Source organism: Lampris incognitus, chromosome 15 (genome assembly GCF_029633865.1).
Source record: "Lampris incognitus isolate fLamInc1 chromosome 15, fLamInc1.hap2, whole genome shotgun sequence".
NCBI lineage: Eukaryota > Metazoa > Chordata > Actinopteri > Lampriformes > Lampridae > Lampris > Lampris incognitus.
The window spans coordinates 11,565,717-11,587,159 of NC_079225.1; the positions used below are offsets into that span (position 1 = coordinate 11,565,717).

At 49.4% G+C, this 21,443-nt stretch overlaps 1 protein-coding gene and 1 pseudogene across 1 annotated transcript in view; both read right to left on the reverse strand.

Annotated features, from left to right (window-relative positions):
• Positions 1–3,301, reverse strand: part of gpr176 (G protein-coupled receptor 176) — a 25,975-nt gene extending 22,674 nt beyond the window's left edge. Inside the window, exon 1 of the mRNA XM_056295025.1 lies at positions 2,867–3,301. Coding sequence (XP_056151000.1) covers positions 2,867–3,092 — 226 coding nt within the window. The 5' untranslated portion in view covers positions 3,093–3,301. The remainder of the gene's footprint in view (positions 1–2,866) is intronic.
• Positions 3,099–18,343, reverse strand: LOC130124783 (acyl-coenzyme A thioesterase 1-like; annotated as a pseudogene).
• Positions 18,344–21,443: the final 3,100 nt, after the last annotated feature.

Genomic DNA, 21,443 nt, shown 5'->3' on the forward strand with positions numbered 1-21,443 from the left:
GAGATGTATGTATTGTGGCCCGAGAGCTGCTGTCAGTGTACAGTAAATAAGGAAGTAAGGTTCGTTTCCTTTGCTGGAACTTACGACAGGTGTAGTGAATTCAGGGGGCAGCCGGGAACCGCTACAGCCAGCAAGCGAACCCGGGTCGCTCGCGACTACGTCAACCAGTAGACTAAAGGGTCCGACCCGTTAGCCAACCGGCTAGCGAGTCTACTCCTTTATGATCGTTACACTGGCTCGCGCACGGGTTCAGTGGTTTGAGAGAGAATGGTAGGGTATAAATATACCACGTGGTAGAGACTTGTTTTGCTGCTGCTCCCACACAAGCCAGTAAGACAAGCCAGTAAGACAGCCCAGTAAGACAAGCCCAGTAAGACAAGACAGTAAGACAAGCCCAGTAAGACAAGCCCAGTAAGACAAGACAGTAAGACAAGCCAGTAAGACAAGCCCAGTAAGACAGCCCACTAGGCAGTAAGACAACCCAGTAAGACAAGCCAGTAAGACAACCCAGTAAGACAAGCCAGTAAGACAGCCCAGTAAGACAGTAAGACAACCCAGTAAGACAGCCCAGTAAGACAGTAAGACAACCCAGTAAGACAGCCCAGTAAGACAGCCCAGTCAGACAACCCAGTAAGACAGCCCAGTAAGACAGCCCAGTAAGACAACCCAGTAAGACAGCCCAGTAAGACAGTAAGACAAGCCAGTAAGACAGCCCAGTAAGACAGCCCAGTAAGACAGTAAGACAAGCCAGTAAGACAGCCCAGTAAGACAGCCCAGTAAGACAACCCAGTAAGACAGCCCAGTAAGACAGTAAGACAACCAAGTAAGACAACCCAGTAAGACAGTAAGACAGCCCAGTAAGACAACCCAGTAAGACAGCCCAGTAAGACAGTAAGACAAGCCAGTAAGACAGCCCAGTAAGACAGCCCAGTAAGACAACCCAGTAAGACAACCCAGTGAGACAACCCAGTAAGACAGTAAGACAGCCCAGTAAGACAGCCCAGTAAGACAGCCCAGTAAGACAGTAAGACAACCCAGTAAGACAACCCAGTGAAACAACCCAGTAAGACAGTAAGACAGCCCAGTAAGACAGCCCAGTAAGACAGTAAGACAGCCCAGTAAGACAGCCCACTAAGACAGTAAGACAACCCAGTGAGACAACCCAGTAAGACAGCCCAGTAAGACAGTAAGACAGCCCAGTAAGACAGCCCAGTAAGACAGCCCACTAAGACAGTAAGACAGCCCAGTAAGACAGTAAGACAGCCCAGTAAGACAGCCCAGTAAGACAGTAAGACAGCCCAGTAAGACAACCCAGTAAGACAGTAAGACAGCCCAGTAAGACAGCCCAGTAAGACAACCCAGTAAGACAGTAAGACAGCCCAGTAAGACAGTAAGACAGCCCAGTAAGACAGCCCAGTAAGACAGTAAGACAGCCCACTAAGACAGTAAGACAGCCCAGTAAGACAGTAAGACAGCCCAGTAAGACAGCCCAGTAAGACAGTAAGACAGCCCAGTAAGACTTCGTGTTGGTGTTTTCGGTGCTGTGACTGAAGAGACTGGTGAAGTCCCTCTGAGCTGCCGCGGGGCTGCAGGTCACCCAACACGCACCTCTCATGTGTTGTGTTGCTCTAGTGTTTGTTCTGCACTTATACATGTATTGTTTTATACATGCGTCTTATACTAAAGGAAAGGGGCTCTAAAAGACTTTAAAGACCTAAACTAGGCAGAAATAACCTTGTCCATCCATCCGCTTTCTTTGCCTGTTTCCTTTCCAGGGCCACAGAGGGCAAGGAGATGCCATGGGCCAGTTGCCCGTCCATCACAGAGCCAACACAGTGACAATGATCTCCCCTTCACCCACCTTCCGGAAATGTACCGTCTCGTTTCCCCACACCTGTCTTTTGACTGCACGGTGGCGCAGTGGTCGGCACTGTCGCCTCACAGCAAGAAGGTCCTGGGTTCGAACCCCGGGGTTGTCCAACCTTGGGGGTCATCCCAGGTCCTTTCTGTGTGGAGTTTGCATGTTCTCCCCGTTGCCACGGTGGGGTTTCTCCGGGTGCCCCGGTTTCCCCCACCATCAAATAGACATTCCTGTCTGTGCCCTTAACCGAGGCATGGCAAGAGGAGCTGGAGTCGGTACCCGGATGCTGCATGGCGGCTGCCCGCTGCTACTCGCTACCCAGCTAGGATGGGTTCAATGCGGAGACCAATCAAGTATCTCCAACCAGAGCAGGAACACGCAAACTGTCCAACTCCATTTCCTCTTGCTGTCAGGTCCCGGTACCAACCACCAAGACCCCCCCCCCAGTACCACCAAGACCCCCCAGTACCAACCACCAAGACCCCACGCTGACCCCCCTTATCTGAACATACACTCTGAAGTGGGCTTCACGGCATGTCTCTCGTGAACTCAGGGGGGGGGGGGACCCGTGCTGATAGGTCTCCAAAATAATCCGACCAGCAGGGGTTTTTTCTGTCCTCAGACACCGTTCAGCCAAACCCCCACCCACCCCCACCCCCCGTTCAGCTGTGGCTGATTGAATTTGGAACAGTTTGTTTGCCATTGCAAGATTGCATATTCATGTTTGCGCCGTGGAGGGGAACAGAGAACAGGTGGAGTACACCCGGCGACCCCTCCGTCTACACCTCCCTGTTCAAACATCAAATCCAGTCAAACATCAGACGGTCGGAGCCGGTGATGGAGGATTCTGGTGCAGCTCTCGCGTGTTCTGAGCAAGCTCTAGAAGCAGTAAGGGTAAAAGTGTGCATGTGAAGGGGGGGAACCCCCCCTCGTCCCCCCCCCCCCGAGGTTCTGCAGGAGCTCCGCGGGCCTCGGTGTTGAGGTGCTGTGATAAAGCCCACTTACCAAGAAGCGAGCCAACGAGGACGAGAACTTGAACGGCGGTGGCGAAGTCCCTGTAAGCCTGCTCCTGGAAGAGCAGCTGCCGGACGTGCACGCCGGGCGTCTCGTCGTCCCACCGAACGGTGGTTGCCGGACCCGAGCCGTTCCGAGTAGCGGACCAGAGGCTGGCCGGTGTCACGTTGGCGGCGCCGTCCCCGGGCGGAGACGGAGCCCAGCTTCCTCGATCCATGTTCCTTCACCCGGCGACTGGCTGGGATGTGTTTCTCGGCGTCTCCTTCCTCTCCTTCCTCTCCTTCCTCTTCTTCTTCTTCTCTACATCTTGAGGAGACCTATAGCAGGACGTCAACGCCAGTCAAGGCTGAGGCAGCACGACGTGCCGTGCCGGAGGCGCGCGCTGTTGATGCCTTTCCAAAATAACGCCAAAAAAAACCAAAAACGCAGAGCTCATGTCGGAAGGACATGCAGGCTGCAGAGGTGATACGAGCGGAGAGGGGGGAGAGACTTAAAACGATGTTCAGTCGTTATAACGTCTGAAAAGCGTCACGGCGAGCGAGCACGAGATCGGAGTTCAACGAGCAGCCCGCGCGCCCGCATGAATTTCTATTGCGGATGTTTTTGAGGGTTTTTTTGGGGTTTTTGCAGATGATGCATCTAATTATCCACAAGCCATTGCAAAGCCATGCGCAGTGGGGGTGGCGCGTCGTGCTCCGGCACCGCGTGCAGTTGGCGGACGCGGTGGACGCCGTGAGGCTGGTCAGGCGTCCGTTCCCCCCGGTGAGGCCGCGTGGAAGCAGCCCGTCCCTGCCCACCCCAACCCGTGGGGGGGGGGGGCTGCACGCGCCACGCGCTGAGGGACCGTCACGTCAGATCAGCTGGACTGGCGCACTCGGGGTCGGGGGGTCCGCCGCTCAGTGTTTCGGTTCACGAGATGTACTAGAAGCCCCCCCCCCCTCCCTCCCGTAGGCTCCTCTTTGCATCCCCACAACACGGCGCATCCGCCTGCGTTCACTTAAAGCGCACCTCCGTTATTACTTTTCCATTTCACGTGCATGAAAACTAGCAACATGGGGTTTTTTTTAAATTGGGTTTTGTTTTTGTTTTACAAGCGTGGCAGCGCACCGAAGGCAGGTGGCTGGCGCCTGGAAAAAACGATTGCGCTTTGTCTGTAAAACTATCTGGATAATCTACAAACACCATCCATCCATCCATCCATCCGTTATCCAAACCGCTTGTCCTGCTCTCAGGGTCACGGGATGCTGGAGCCTATCCCAGCAGCCATTGGGCGGCAGGCGAGGAGACACCCTGGACAGGCTGCCAGGCCATCACCGGGTCCCCACACACACATTCACAGCCCAGATAGCATCCGGATGTGGGCCACTTCAGGCAGTGATGCGGCACTGATGGTCTTCTTCTGGCCCTGACACAATGCACCTACTTCGAATGTTATCGGTCATTTAAACGGCCGTCATCAGTTGTCATCAGACCATAGATATGAGATAGTGTGGGGCCTACTGACGTCAGCCTGAAGTGGCCCACATGTATAATAGCAAATATGGCTCAAATATGCCAAATCAAATGTGGGCCTTTCTTGGCAAAGATGCGGTGCTCTCGGCGACATGTGATCCGGATGTGACCCTGAAGTGGCCCCGTGTGGTAAATGGTGAATATGGCCCAAATATCACACAACAAATATGGGCCACCTTTGGCAAATATGTGGCACATGCAGCATTGCTATGGCTCGGTTCTGGCCCACATCTGGCAAACAGGAGCGGACCACCCAAGTGCCATCATTCCACGCGGTATGTGGGCCGGATGAAAGTATCGGTGTGGGACGGGTCTGGACCACGGCAACTTTGCCATCTGGGATCTAGGGACAATTTAGTACGGCCGGTTCACCTGACCTACATGTCTTTGGACTGTGGGAGGAAACCGGAGCCCGCGGAGGAAACCCACACAGACACGGGGAGAACATGCAAACTCCGCACAGAGGACGACCCGAGACAAGCCCAAAGGTTGGGCTACCCCGGGGGCTCAAACCCAGGACCTTCTTGCTGTGAGGCGACCGCGCTAACCACTGCGCCAAACTGTAAATAGTGACAACAGACTAGATTCCCTATAGGTCCGTAAGTATACAGAGGGTCGTGGAAACAGGTTGTTTTGGTGAGACAAGATTTGCTTTCACATCTTCACCACATCATGGATGACTAACACTGGGCCGGTGAAAGGAGGCTATGAGCAAATATTCAAAACGATTTCAACATGGTTTGAATGGTGTGAGCGTTGCTTTCCACCGTGTTGACTAAGCTCTTCTTGGTGTCAAATCTCAAAAAATAAATCTTGCTGTAACTGAATGCCGCGTTGTTGTCCCTCCTGTGCTTGTAGCAGGTTTTCACACACAGCTGAGACATTTCTCTCGGGTGAGCCGAATTCACTGCTGCAAAACCCCTTAACTTGAACCGCACACACCCGCACACACCATCATCATCATCATCTGCGGTCACTCGGGGTCGAGTATGACCGTCCTCCCTCTGGGTCCCTCTGGGTCTTCAGGTGGGTGTAGAGGCCGATCCTGGAGCCGCATAATGGGGAGGAGTGGCCGATGCACCTGCAGCCGCCACACGGCCCTTGGCAGGGGGTGGCCAGAGTCCAATGGCATGGAGAACCAAGAGGATTGGGGGCCACCCTCTGTTGCAGCCTTCATCCGCCTTCACTGCCGTTGTGACCTGGAGACGTCTTCCACCAGTTCCACCGTTGAGGTCTTTGTTAGATCGCGCTTTGTCGGGAACCTCCCCCTTGAGCTGTCCGCCTTGGGTGACCCTACCAGGAACCAAGCTGCGGACAGAATTACACTCATCTATGTTAATCTAGACTATATATATATATATATATATATATATATATAAAGCAGCCCCCCCCACAGGTCTATACTGATGAGGAGTCCACAGTGGACACCCAGACCACAGCTCTTCCACAGGCCGTTTGTACATGGGGGACACAATGACAGCTGAGAGGGGCGAGCATTTAGCACTAATTAGCACTAATTAAAATAAAATGTGAATGAAATGAAAGCCACTTTGTGTTGTCATTGAATTCTTACAACGAATTTTGTCTTCTGCATTTAACCCATCCTATTGTACTGGGGCAGCGGGCAGCTGCAGAGACCAACTCCAGTTCTTCTCTCCATTGCCTTGCTCAGGGGCGCAGACAGGAGTATTCACCCTAACATGCATGTCTTTTTGATGGTGGGGGGGAAACCGGAGCACTCCGGGGAAACCCATGCAGATAAGGGGAGAACATGCAAACCCCACGCAGAAAGGACCTGGGACGGCCTGGGGTTCGAACCCAGGACCTTCTTGCTGTGAAGCAACAGTGCTAACCACTGGCCCACTGTGCCGCGGCTGCCGCCCTATTCAACTAAATAATCACTCTAGCAGTGAGGTGACTGTTTCCTGGATTTGCAAGAAGGGAACTAGTGAATGCACCACTGAAAATGTGTGAGCAGATTTTATGCTTCTGCATCTTAAAACCGTGTGAACCAAGGCACCGGTGGTCTGACACAACATCCTCCATATGGTTTTAAGTGGCCATCTCAAAGGTGAAGACGGCGTCAGAGATGTGACCGTGTCTGTGTATGGGACGTTGCACTAAACTGAACGATTCACTAGGGTTTCAAGATCCAAAGCGAAGCGATTTGCATCGGCGGCGGCGTAGCTGTTAGAGTCGGCAAGCATTTTCACTCTTTTATGAGCAAGAACAACAGAGGAGATAAAGCTGGAGGACTCGACAGGCCGCGTGTGGTTTAGCAGGAGGGAACGGACATGTTCCTAGTCCATTTGAAACATCAGCACTGTAAAGGCCGTAATGACTTGGGAGGTGAGTGGGGTGAACATACATTTGAATTTATTGCTGAAAAACTGCAGGTACGGCCGATTCCCCTGACCTACATGTCTTTGGACTGTGGGAGGAAACCGGAGCCCCCGGAGGAAACCCACGCAGACACGGGGAGAACATACAAACACAGAGGACGACCTGGGATGACTCCTAAGGTTGGACTACCCTGGGGATCGAACCCAGGACCTTCTTACTGTGAATTGTCCTTAGGTGTGAATGTGTTGGCCCTGTGATGGTCTGGCGGCCTGTCCAGGGTGTCTCCCCGCCTGCCGCCCAATGACTGCTGGGATAGGCTCCAGCATCCCCACGACCCCGATTGGGACAAGCGGCTTGGATAATGGTTGGATGGATGGATGGAAAACTGCAGGTAGACTACCTCCTCTGCCAGAGAGACCAAATCGAGATGAAGACTGAGTAAAGTAAGACAGCGATGACCAGATGACACGTGGCCTATGTGAATAATAACTCACATGAGGCAAACGGCGTAGTGTGGGCCATGCGTTCAGACACACAGAGAGTTGGGTTCAGACTGAATAAAAAGCAGACTTAAGAGATCATAATGGCTCTCCTAACAGTGGGAAGTTGGAGATACTAGAACTTGGAAACAAGGTATCGTACACTTTTATACGGCTTCTTATCGGACATGGTTCCCGTGTTCTCTAGGGACCAGTTCAGGTCATCTTCACCAAGCACTATCAGTATGGTTCCTCCTCATTTGATTGTCTCAGCATCTCTGCAGGCAGCTGGACACCTATGGAGAACTTAAATAATGTTGCTAGACATTTTCCACAACACAATTTATGAGACAGCGCTTACAGATTTTTCTCAGGCAAAATTATGTTAGGGGCGGCACGGTGGCGCAATGGTTAGCGCAGTCGCCTCACAGCAAGAAGGTCCTGGGTTCGAGCCCCGGGGTAGTCCAACCTTGGGGGTCGTCCTCTGTGTGGAGTTTGCATGTTCTCCCCGTGTCTGCGTGGGTTTCCTCCGGGTGCTCCGGTTTCCTCCCACAGTCCAAAGACATGTAGGTCAGGTGAATCGGCCGTACTAAATTGTCCCCATGTGTGAATGTGTGGGCCCTGTGATGGTCTGGCGGCCTGTCCAGGGTGTCTCCCCGCCTGCCGCCCAACGACTGCTGGGATAGGCTCCAGCATCCCCGCAACCCTGAGAGCAGGATAAGTGGTTTGGGTAATGAATGGATGGAAAATTATGTTCGGCGGAAATGATATGAGTTGAAGCTACTTGATTCATGGTTTAATGGATATCTATTTAATAATAATCATTTGGACATACCATGATAACATAATCCTAAGTCCCAACATAGCCCATTTTTATAAGTATATATGTATGCAGACAGGTGACAACGTTAAAACCTGAGTGCCTGACCCCTCATTTTCTTGGCATGGTTTGGGTCCACTTGTCCCCTTGGCGGGTCACTGCAGATCAATACAAAGTTATTCTGAGTGATCACCTTTATCCTATGATGAGACATTTCTGTCCTGATGGGAGGGGTCTCTTCCAGGATGACAATGCCCCCATCCACGGCACGAGGGGTCACTGGATGGTTTGGTGAGGATGAACATGGTGTAAATCACATGCTGTGGCCTTCAGTCACCAGATCTCAACCCAACTGAACACCTATGGGACGTTTTGCTCTCCACCACCATCATCAAATCGCCACATGAGGGAATATCTTCTGGAAGAATGGCGTCCATCCCTCCGGTAGAGTTCAGAGACTTGTAGAACCTATGACAAGGAGCACTGAAGCTGTTCTGGAGGCTCGTGGTGGACCAACACCTTACTTTATGTTGGTTTTTCCTTTGTCAGCCGTCTGGATGTGTGCCTTATGTTAGAGCTGGTGTAGAAATAGAGAACAGACCCGCCATGGGGAACCTTCTCAAAGGCAACAACGCGCGGAAAAACACAGCCCCCAATTTGACTTTATGTGTGGGTTCCACCCATTAAACTAACTTCAATTCAGTTTTCCGCCAATTAAGCAACCGACGATGCACTGCTGAAGAAACTGTCAACTGTTGGGCTTTTATGGTAAAGAATGTCAGCCCATCCCGGTTTAATGGGAAGTACTCTGCTACGTTGACAATCTTCGTAAAAGATTTGGAAAAGGTCACAGAGAACCACCTGCTCGGGTTTACACAGCTCATACGTCGTTTTCCATTTGACCTACCGGGGAATTCATGCCATCTGGGTCACGCGCCGAGTGTGCTCCGCTGTCTTCCCTTGTTTTCTACAGCTCTGGTGACGTCTGCCCACAGAGCTGGTCAATCGGAGCACTTAGGTCCATGTCAAACGGGGCTCATACAGAATCAATAAGTATGCAACGGTACTGGCAGTTGATAGGAGAGGACGATGTGCTTTACATTAGCCCAAGGCTCCAACAATATCTTCCCTGACATGAACAGGTGCTGCGGTCGATGAATATAATTTACCCTCGTTGAAAGGCACTGCCCAAAATATCATGCGAGTAACATGATGAACATTAAGAGAGCTGGTGTTGGATCGGCAGGGGGGAGCCTGGTCTGCTGCGTCCGGTGGGCCCAGGGACCACGGCCCTGCCCGGAGCCGCACCCGAGGAGGGCGGTCCGACAGGACGCGGAAGCGGGAGAGGCTAAGCTAACTGCTAGCCCATGCAGACTGTCGGTTCCGACAGTCATCCTGGCTGGCGTTCCTTCTCCTGGACAGTGGAATTTTTTGGACTGTGTTGCACTGAATGGACTGAGTCGTCAACTGTTTGTGTTGGGGTTTTTTTCTCTCTGAACAGAAACTGACATTGTTTACATGCAGTACGCAAAACAGTACATTTTGTTGATGCTGCATGCTGGTGTGTGCGTGCATGCGTGCGCTTGTAGGTAGCGGTGGGGGTGGCTTATCACCATGCAGATTCTTTTGTGCCCATGTAAAAGGAAAAGCAAAGACAATGCTCTTGGCCTGGAGATTATTTTTGATCTCTGCCGAATCTACATTTTGCTCCCTACACTTGATCTTCCAGCAGCATCACCCTTCAGTATCTGTCACAGTCCATGGACAGCAGTGGGGTTGGCAGTGAGGAGTGCTGAAATCCACAGAAAATGCTGATCTATGTCAATAACCTTATGCGGCAGTTTAAGTCAACATAACTTCAAAATAAGACTGAACCATGATCAACAATACTACTGATCCCACCTCACAACCCACCTGCAGACTGCACGCGTTGCTTTCCAAATGGCACTCTTATGGTCCAAGTGCGTCCTGAAGAACTCCCGGGCTCGAACCCACGGGTCGAGCTGCGCCTCAGAAGGGGATTTCGGCTCCCCACCAAACACCACCACTTCCCCACAGCCCCATCTAACCCAGATGGACCATGGGGCATGTGATAGATCACGTCCAAGTGTCCGGGATATTTGACCATCTCAGATGTCTCTTTGCCGTGAGCCCTCATGGTTTCAGCAGCCCACGGGGCAAGAAGAGAGCTGTTCCAGTAGCTGTCATCTTCAGAACCAGCAGAGAAATGGACAGCTGCTGCGTTCTATCGGTATCACAGACGCCTGGTTCTCCTCCAGCATCGGGTCAGGCAAGGCAACCCTTACATCGAACACCCCAGAGTCAGTGATTCTGATGTTTTTTTAATGACGGTTTAAGGGGAGGGATAACGGTGCCTTACAGTATTGGAGTTGCAGGCATTAATGCAGACACATCCTGAGATCCCAGAGAGACAAGATGCCACTGGCAAAGCCAGGGCAGCACTACGAGGGATCGAGAAAATGCCTATGCCAGGGCCTCGGCCCTACAACAGAGGAGAGCTGTATGATTGAATTACATTCACATTAATCTTTGTTTTACTTTGACAAAATTGAACTGTATCATGTCCCATTTCCCAAATTGTTTAAAAAAAAGAAAATGAATGAGCCCTTTAAACAATCAAGATAGCACAATAACCACTAGAGGGCAACATTAGCCCAGCAAATACAAATACGTATAGGACCCTGAACTCTCAATTTCACTGTTTACGTTAATGTTGTAACGAAACTGTTAAGGACAAATGAAATGATGCCACGTCTTTAAATCGAAAATGAAATGTATACTGAATTTTTAAAGTGATGTGAAACAAGTCAGCAAATTCAGCACATGCGGGCACAGAGACCATGGGGCTGACCTGAAGGTCCTCACCCTTTTCTTCTCCCTTTATGGCTCCATTTATCATCTTCAGTCAGTTTCCGTTCCGTCTATCTGTAAATTAGTTCTACATCATGAATTGGGTTAGGAAATGCCACAGCGGCGTCTGAATCAGAATTGTGGACAACTTAATAAAATTATCCAACCATGTGAGTTTGTGCATTCATTTATTTCCATGGGATATTGCTCAGAGGTGGACTCAATCCTCTTCTCTTTTTTTTAAATATCAACATTAAAATTGTAATTAAAAGGAAAAAAATAAATCCAAAGTCAGCAAACATGAGGAAAATATCCATTTACATGAAGAATTATCTGAATGAATCATTTCTAACGCTTGTTTTCTAGCAATAACCCATTCAAAAACTACGTATTGTATGTTGATTATTTAAATAAAGTCTAACTATAGGAGTCTTAGTAGGCTGGTGTAGTGCAAAAGGAAATGCAATTTCTTTGTTACATATATCTACCTAATTATCTAAATAATACAAACAGATCAAACACTATATGATTAGGAAAGCTTGCCATTTACACAACAATGACCTCTGTCTTAAAAAAAAAAAAATTTAAGTTCATACCATGACCCAACAATGTGTCAACATTAAGGCACTTCCCTTCCATGCCAGATGGAATCACAGATTTACTCTTCATCTCGTGCATTTTCTTTACAAATATTTGGACATGAGAGAGAAAGCGTCACTTCAAAAAGCTTCACTGTTAAAGGATTAGTTCACAATTGTTTGGTTTTAAACCCAGACTTCATTGAAACGTCTGACGCAAGTTAGAATCGAACAGGCAAAACTTAACTGATTGCCTCAGTAGTGAGAAACGTGCAACTTGGCGTATCTCTCTCGCTTAATCAATATTAATAAACATAATCCTAGATTTTTCTCTGAGACCGTAGCTAAATTTACTGAAAGCAGAAGTCTGTTAACTGCTCCCCATTCACGGCCCATGAGTTTCTATGCTTTTTTCCCTGAAATAAGGTTGATGAGATTAGAAACAAAATTAGTTCTTCAAACTCCAGCTACTCCTGCAGATCCTGTCTTGCCAAATTCACATGAGCCACGGGAGGTGTGATCTGAAAGAGATTGGAGGCCGCAAGGTGGGAACAGGGGAGAATGTGGCTAGGTGGCATCGAATGGTAGTCTGCAGGATGACTTTGGAGATGAAGCAAGTGAAGGCAGAGCCAAGGATCAAATAGTGGATGTTGAAGAAGGAAGACTGTTGTGTGGAGTTAAGACAGACACTGGGGGGTAGGGAAGAGTTACTGGATGGCTGGGACACTACTTCAGAAATAATGAGGGAGACAGCTAGGAAGGTACTTGTGTCATCTGGACAGAGGAAGGAAAACAAGGAGACTTGGTGGTGGAATGAGGAAGCACAGGAAAGTGCTCAGGAAAGTATATGGAGGTTGGCGAAGAAGAAGTGGGATAGTCAGAGAGATGAAGAAAGTAGACAGGAGTACAAGGAGAGGTAGCGTAAGGTGAGGAGCGAGCTGGCGAAGGCAAGGGAAAAGGCGTATCGTGAGTTGTATGAGAGGTTAGACACTAAGGAGGGAGAAAATGACTTGTACCGATTGGCAAGACAGAGGGACCAAGATAGGACGGCTGTGCAGCAGGTTAGGGTGATGAAGGATAGAGATGGAAATGTGCTGGCAAGCGAGGAGAGTGTAGGCCGCTCTGATGGCCGAGCGGCATAAACCGCCGTTCTTGCAGTCCGCTCGTCATGTGGCTGGGAGGTTCGTATCCCAGACTCGCCGTAACCGGTCAGGGCCAGAGCGTCCACGGGGTAAGGCATTCATTAGGCCACCCTTACCCGAGGGATAGTAGGTGTAGCTCGGTGTAGTGTTCGGTGACTCATCATTCTCCAGTGACCCATCTGGCCCATCCGGGCGCCTGCAGCCAAGCGACCGAAAGCATTCTCCCTACGCCTCCTTCGCGGCCTGAAGGTGATGCAATTCATGCAAGGCTTCAGCGTGTGAAATAGCGAGAGCAGCCGACACGAATTTAATGGAAGCTGGTGTTACGACTGACTCCTCCCTGTGGAAACGGGATCCAGCGGAGTTATTCGACAAAAGTTCCGGCCATATGCCATTGGGTTAATCAGGTGGGATAAGGGGGAAAACTAGAAATGAATCTATTAAAAAAAAGTGAGGAGGGTGTGTTGAGAAGGTGGAAGGAGTACTCTGAGGGACTGATGAATGAGGAAAATGAGAGCGAGGGAAGGTTGGATGATGTGGGGATAGTGAGTCAGGAAGTGTGGTGGATTAGCAAGGAGGAAGTGAGGGCAGCTATGAAGAGGATGAAGAGTGGAAAGGCAGTTGGTCCAGATGACATGGTACCTGTGGAGGCCTGGAGATGTTTAGGAGAGATGACGGTGGAGTTTATAACTAGATTGTTTAACACAATCTTGGAAAGTGAGAGGATGCCTGAGGAGTGGAGAAGAAGCGTACTGGTACCAATTTTCAAGAATAAGGGCGATGTGCAGAACTGTAGCAAATACAGAGGTATAAAGTTGATCAGCCACAGCATGAAGACATGGGAAAGAGTAATAGAAGCTAGGTTAAGAGGAGACATGATGGTTAGTGAGCAGCAGTATGGTTTCATGGCTTTGACAAATGCCCAGTTAGGATAACCACACTTAATCAGGGCCTCTTTAATGTGGGATTTCCTATGTGGGGCCTAAGGGTACATCTGTGGCCATCTTACAATGTTGTGATTGCAACTATTCCCCAATCCTCTGTGAATAGTACACATGTGAATGGTACACGTGGCCATTTGAACGGTAGTTATTGGTCTAGGCTGCTGCTGAGAATCTGACTGAACACCTTATTCATGTTTGTGAATGTTCTCATTCATCCAGGTCATCGTTATCCTTTGGAAAACGCCTTATTCACATTTGCAGCTTCTCTTTGCTCTCCGGGGAATTCCATTGTGTTCATCGCAGCCATCTCCATCGACAGAGCGATGGCACAAGTAACCCTTGAACGTGAGATCCCGTTCGGTTAGCAGTTTCCTCTGGATTGCTTCAACTCTAAGCCCACTTACACATTTATCATGTCTGGTCCAAGTAGCCTGCGAATTCAGAGTGTGGGGAAAGTTGCTTTAGCCCCACTATATACTCTGCCCTGAATCTTCCTCTTTCTGAGTTTGCTTTTGAAAACGAAAATGTTCCACAATCACCAACGGTTTGGGCTTGTAGTGCTCCACTAGCGTTTTGCTAATCCCTCCATATGCTAATATGCTTGGCTTAGCTGGCATAGTCAGATTCCTTAGCAAATGGTAGGCTTCAGTTCCAATCAGGCGACAGGCATGGGCGCAAGTCCATGAATACTGGGATGGCATCCAAGCCTTTCCTGTGCCCCTGTCCACAGGGTTAGTGGTTGTGTCAGGGAGGGCATCTGACATAACATTTTGACAAATCAGTATGAGGATTGACAAGACCATACCGGATCGGTCAAGGCCCGGGTTAACAACAGCCGCCGCTGGTGCTGTGCCCTCACAGGGTACTGATGGAAACTGTAAAATCTTCTGTGGTGACCCCTGAGAAACAAGGAATAAGCTGAAAGAAGAAGAAGAAGAAGAAGAAGAAGAAGAAGAAGAAGAAGAAGAAGAAGGCTTCAGCTCCAGTCACTGACAAAAATACACTAACCTTTTTGTCATCAGCCACATCATTTGCCACCATCCATTGTTCAAATCTTTAGGGATACGACTCAAAATCTTCTCGGCATTCCTTGTATTCCGATGCTGTGCCTACACTGAAACTAGCCGTGTTGCTGTTTTACTCAGGCTAACTTTGTTAGCAACTAACCCAGTTTTCCCACCACACAGTCCTTTGTTTTACATCTTTTCATTTACTTCTTCCGGCTCTCTGTCCCTCAGGATGTGAATCATTTTTGGTCTTTTCAACAATTCCATCCCATCCTCCTCGCCACTGTTAGATCTGGGGTTAATGAACACAGAGACGGAGTGGAGAACTCAAGTGTGTTTCATTCTGTTCTGTTCTGTTCTTTCTGAACTATTCAGAACGGACGGTTAAAGCACTTGAACTTGATTAACATAACAGTCCACATTAAACCCAGCTCTCACCACCAAAACTTGTGGTCAGTGTCACACTCTAATTGCTCCCCAACACAACACGAACTAGGAACAACAACGCAACTCATTACTGACACTAACAACAGGTCGCCACTTGGGCCGTCTATACATATGTGTTTATTCACACCCGTATGCATCCATCCATCCATTATCAGAACCGCTTATCCTGCTCTCAGGGTTGCGGGGATGCTGGAGCCTATCCCAGCAGTCATTGCAGGTGGGGAGACACCCTGGACAGGCCGCCAGGCCATCACAGGGCCGACACACACACACACACACACATACACACACACACATACACACACCTACTCATACCAAGGGACAATTTAGTACGGCCAATTCACCTGACCTACATGTCTTTGGACTGTGGGAGGAAACCGGAGCCCCCAGAGGAAACCCACACAGATACGGGGAGAACATGCAGACTCCACACAGAGGACGACCCGGGACGACCCCCAAGGTTGGACTACCCCGGGGGTCGAACCCAGGACCTTCTTGCTGTGAGGCAACCGCGCTAACCACCAGGCCCATTCGTATGGAACACACATCAAATCAGATTTTGGTCTTCTTCAAAAAATATTCTAAACAAACACAAAATACATGAATATACATGTGACTGTACTATGACTTTCCCATTTTTGAAAACGCTATAGTCACATCGTTTTTGAGGCTTAAACAACTGCTCGATTGGTCGGGGTTGAAGCCCAGCCAAAAGAACTTCTAAAGTCCAAAGGTTTCTCAATACTGCAGTGATAAGTGGAGTTTTTGTCTATCCGATTCCAAATGATCCCTGACATGTTTTCGATGAGGGCTGGACTCATCAGAAAAGTGATCCTTTCCCATAAAGCTTCCAGGACACTTGCAGGTGTGACTGAAGTAATGTGCTGTTTTAAAAAGGCTGGTTTAAATGACTCTAACATGGCAGAGCAGACACATCAGAGACAGAATGATGTTCTGGTATTGCTTCGTGGCACTTTGACAGCATCTTTCAGAATGAAATAAGCAGCTAAACCAAAACCATCGTCAATACACTGAAAGGCCTGCTTGGTGGGGAATCGGATCACGTGACAACATCGGTCTCTAGCCGGTACTCTTATCATCCGAGTGCTTCCCGAAGAACTCCTGGACTGGAACCCACAGGTCGAGCTGTGCCTCAGAAGGGAGATTTCGGCTCCCCACCAAACACCGCCACTTCCCCACAGCCCCATCTAACCCAGATGGACCGCGGCGCATGTAGTAGCTCACTTCCAAGGCGCCACTGTGAGAGATGGATAAAATGCCTCTGCCAGGGCCTTGGACCTAAAACAGACGAGGTATGTTGTACACCGCTTTCCTTTCTTTAAAAAGGAATTAATTCTGCATCCATTGAAATGTCTTGTTTCACCCAATATGTTGCCAAATCCGGGAGGGAGGGGGGGGGTAAAAAGTAGCGCAGCCACATGTAATATGAGGAGTCCCGAAGTCAAAGGACGGCAACAAAAAAAAAAAGAAAAAAGTATGACACAGAAATCTTGCAGCATTTCTTTGATTTCACATTTCAAGATGTAAAGCTACCATTCTGAACATCGTTGTGTTTATTTAACTAAGTAATACCTACGATGACACCCGTAATTGCAGGGGTGGTTGACCACTCCAAATCCAAGGGATCCATTTGAAATTAAAAAGAATGTTCAGCAGCTTGTGCAGGTCCACACCTCCCCTGCTACTGAACGAAGAACATGGCTGAACCTGGATCTTAGCTGCTGATCTTGTTTGTAAAGGTATTTTACAAGCTTGGCCTATAACACCTGCTTGTTAGCCACTGCAAAAAACTTGTTGCTGCCTGTCTTAATCTCCCGCAGTTGGCTGCCATGAAAGTATTAAACTCTGTGTGCTGTAATATTTTCCCCGGGATCGTTCTATCAGACAGTTACCATTACGAGTACAATCACGTTGACAGTTTGTCGACTAACTATTGTCTTGGATATGCCAGCAAGAGATGATAATCAAAAGGGAGACGTGTTTGCATGTAAAACTTAGGGATTGCATCTTTAAGTGGACCCTCTTTTTTGCACTACTATCTTCAGTAATAGCACCAAAATCAAATGCAACCAAGCGTGCCAGAGATTAAAAAAAAAAAAACCAATAGTACCGAAAAGTATTAAAAGTAAAAACAAAGTAAAAATTTAATTTGCACAACATTTTAATTCATAAATCTCAATAACTTACCTTTGGATGTCTATTCAAAAAGGCCAAAGCCTCCTCAAAATGCCCAAAGTCCAAGTGTTGTGGCAGTGTTTTAGGCAAGTCCGTGTAGCCATAATAGGCCAACGCCAGAACTGCAAAGCCTTTATTTGCCAAGAGACTGGCTGTGGGTTCACAAAGGCCCCCGCCTATGGTGTACAAATCCAGAGCCCCAAGCAACAGAGCCTTCCTTTGATAGGGCAAGAAAATAAAGCATGAAAGGGACACAAGGGCTAAAGACGAACAAGAATGAAACAGTGGAAGAGGAGGTTGTCAGAACACTACATTGAACTAAGTTTTTTAACCTCGATCACCAGGGTGAATCCCCGTGTTACCTCCGGCTTGGTCAGGTGTCCGTACAGACACAACTGGCCGTGTCTGCGGGTGGGAAGCCAGATGTGGTTATGTGTCCCGGTCGCTGCACTAACGCCTCCTCTGGTCAGTCGGGGCCAGTGGCGTATCTAGAGATTTTTTCCTGGGGTGGCAAAGGGGTGGCATGAGGTTCAATGAGGGGGGCAATGGACATTATTCTAAACGTATCATTATTCAAAACTCGGATTTCATCGAATGTATTTTGTTCTCTACTGTTTGAGACGAGTTTGTTGCGGGTCTCATTGACCTTCACCATGCATGTACATAAAATACACTTTAAAACATATTATCTGATTTATAAATGGGGTGGCAACAGGGGTGGCAAGACTGAGTCCCAGAGGTGGCAGCTGCCACCCCTTGCCACCCCGTAGAGCCGCGCCTGGTCGGGGCACCTGTTCGAGGGGAGGGGGAACTGGGGGGAATAGCGTTATCCTCCCACACGCGATGTTCCTCTGGCAAAACTCCTAACTGTCAGGTGAAAAGAAGCGGCTGGCGACTCCACATTTATCGGAGGAAGCATGTGGTAGTCTGTAGCCCTCTCAAGCTCAGTAGAGGGGTTGGAGCAGTGACCGGGACGGCTCCGAAGAGTGGGATAATTGGACAGGTACAGTTGGGGAGAAAAAAGGGGGAAAAAATCCACAGAAAAAAAGAAATTGTTGGGTCAGAGAGCCAGGTGGCCAGGTGGTTTTCCATGACCATCACACCCTATGTCATAGGGTGTGATGGTCATGGCCTGCAGAACATCCTGCAAAGGATGTTCTGCAGGCCATGCAGGAACTGCAGGATGTTCTGCAGTTCATACAGGACCTGTCTGATGGTGCCTGCACTGCTTTAACCTTGTGGGTGTTTGCAGCAGCGATGACAGCGGGCCATGGTGGGTTTTACTGCTTCATGGTCAGTAGCCACCCCTTGGTCAAGCGCTTCCTGATGGGGGTCCGTAGGCTGAGGTCCCCTACTCGACGCTTTGTTTCTCAGTGGGACCTGCAGATGGCTCTAGATGGGTTGGCTGGCCCGCCATTTGAGCAACTTGGTCAGACGGACTTGGAGTTGTTATCTGTCAAGATGGCTATTCTCTTGGCTCTTACTTCGGCCAAAATGGCAAGGAGCCTGCGTGTCTTATCGGTACATCCCTCCTGCATGTCTGTCAGTGACGACAAGGGGTCAATGGAAATGTGCCTCAACCTGTCCTTCCAGCCAAAGGTCATCACCTCTTCATTCAGGTCAAGGGTCATCTGTCTGAGAATGTTCTTTCCTCCTCCTCACACTGACAAGGAAGAGCGCCTCCACGCCCTGTGTCCAGTGAGGGCACTTTGTTATGTGGAGCGCTAGGTGACGGTCAGGAAATCCGACTGACTATTCATCTTCCATGGAGATCGGGCTCAGGGGGCTCCTCTGTCGGCGCAACAGCTCGTCCACTGGATTTGTGACACAGTCCACAAGAGTTGCGATGCTATGGGCCACCCCACCCCTTTGGGCCTCAGGGCGCACTCTACTAGGGGCATTGCATCCTTGATGGCACTTGTCAGGGGAGTTTCAGTGGAAGACATCTGCTTGGTGGCTTCCTGGTTCTCCACTTCGACCTTCGAGCAGTCATATCTCAGGGATATGACTGCTGACTCGATACACCAGGAGGCCTCATCTTCACTCGACTGACAAGTTGGCTGTGTTGAGCCCTCGGCTGGTTGTTTCAATATGGTAAGAGAACCTCAGGTGGGGCAGTGCTCGACTGTTGGACTGCTGTTGTGGTGCAGTATGGTATGATACCCTCAGGTGGGGCAGTACTCGACTGTTAGCCTACTGCCGTGTGGGGTGTTATCATGGTTGGTGTCTGACTAGTGTCAGTCGGGCCCAGCTGGGAGTACATTCATCCCTAATGGCCTTAACCTTAGGTGAACCAATAGCGAAGCCCATTAGAGGGCAGAGCATGTACGGCATATAAATCGTAGTTACCCTGGATATATATCCAGTTCTATGAGTACATGCATAGCCCTCTAACCTCTAGCCCAACAGGTCTCAGTCTTTGTTGCTGAGTTCAAAGGCAGACAAGCTGCGAAGATGCTGGGGTTTTACAGGTGGTGGGGCGCAGTGTGGCTCCTACCACTTTGGATTGGGTGGTGAGGGAAAAATCTGTCTAAGGTGCCGAGGCAGAGCCTCGAAGGGATAAACCAATAGCTTGTTAGAGGATGGAGCACGTACTCATAGAACTGCAGTTACATCCAGGGTAACTACCAGATTGAAGATTGGTTGGGGGGCTAACGCAGTGGACTGGATTCCAGCAGGGTAACAGCAACAGAGAAGAAGCTGTTTCTAAGCCTGCTGAACTTCATAGCCTACCTGTATTGTTGCATTGTAAATGTCCATGTGACAAGCCTGCTGCCCAATGACTGCTGGGATAGGCTCTAGCATCCCCACGACCCTGAGAGCAGGATAAACGGCTTGGATAATGGATGGATGGATGGATGGATGGATGACGAGTCCTGAAACTGTTGAATTGTGACAAAAGTCCTTTCTGTTAGATTAGTAGGTACCACACTCGAAGTCACACCTTCTGTTAAAGGACTATACAACTGTTATGGCATGTTTTAGCCTATTTACTGCAAATTGCCCATTTACTAACCTACAACTCATGTATCCATCCGCCCATTATCCGAACCGCTTATCCTGCTCTCAGGGTCGCGGGATGCTGGAGCCTATCCCAGCAGTCGTTGGGTGGCAGGCCGGGAAACACCCTGGACAGGCTGCCAGGCCATCACACAGGGCCGACACACACACACAAACACTTGGGGACAATTTAGTACAGCCGATTCACCTGACCTACATGTCTTCGGACTACAGGAGGAAACCGGACCACCCAATGGAAACCCACGCAGACACAGGGAGAACATGCAAACCCCACACAGAGGGTGACCCGGGACGACCCCAAGATTGGGCTAACCCGGGGCTCGAACCCAGGACCTTCTTGCTGTGAGGCGAACGCGCTGACCACTGCGCCACTGTGCCACCAACTCGTGTATCTAAATTTTTAATTTTTACATCTAGCCAACGCGTTGGAAAATGACCGTTTTGGATAAGTTTTCCCTGCCCTCCAGGCAACCACTGGTGCCCATTCATTTCAATATGAAAATCAGCACACGGACTTGAAACCTATTGAGATAGTTAACAATCCATCACGGTGAACATTTATCGCCTTTGGCAAAGTTATCATCGCTGGATAACTTTTCATCCGCGTTTTCAGCTAGGTTATACCGCAACGACGGGGTGACCTTTGACACAGAAATAAAATAAAGGACACTGTTAAAGTGACTGGGGTGGATGCCGTCTGTCCAGCAAGTTTCCCGTCTCTGCAAGTTAATCAGAAAAAATGTTTCATCTGGATACAATGTGTATTGACAGATGCATTTCATCTGAGTGACCTCTTCGGTCACGAGCCAAGAGGTCACTTAGCTGAGTGATGGACCGTATCTGTCAATAAACGTATCCGGGTGAAGCGAGTCTGCATTCTTTGAGTTTCTTACCTGGATTACTGAGCATGCGCAAAGACACCGTCTGCAGGTTAGCTCGTTTCCACACGTTACTGAGGGTGCATGGAAACCAACGGCTGCCTGGAAGATGGGGGGAAAAATAAATGTTTAACAAAAATCCTAAATAGCACGCTCGTCTTGGGGGAAATGGTCGGTGGCCCTTTAAACAACATGTTCCTCGTCTCCGTCCAAGATCCGCCTCCCTTACAGGGGTTGCCATGGAGACGGCGCGAGAACCGGGCGGCTGGCAAGAGTCTCGCATTTGTCGTTTCCGCGCACCCAAATAAGGCGCTGGCAAGGCTCGGGACG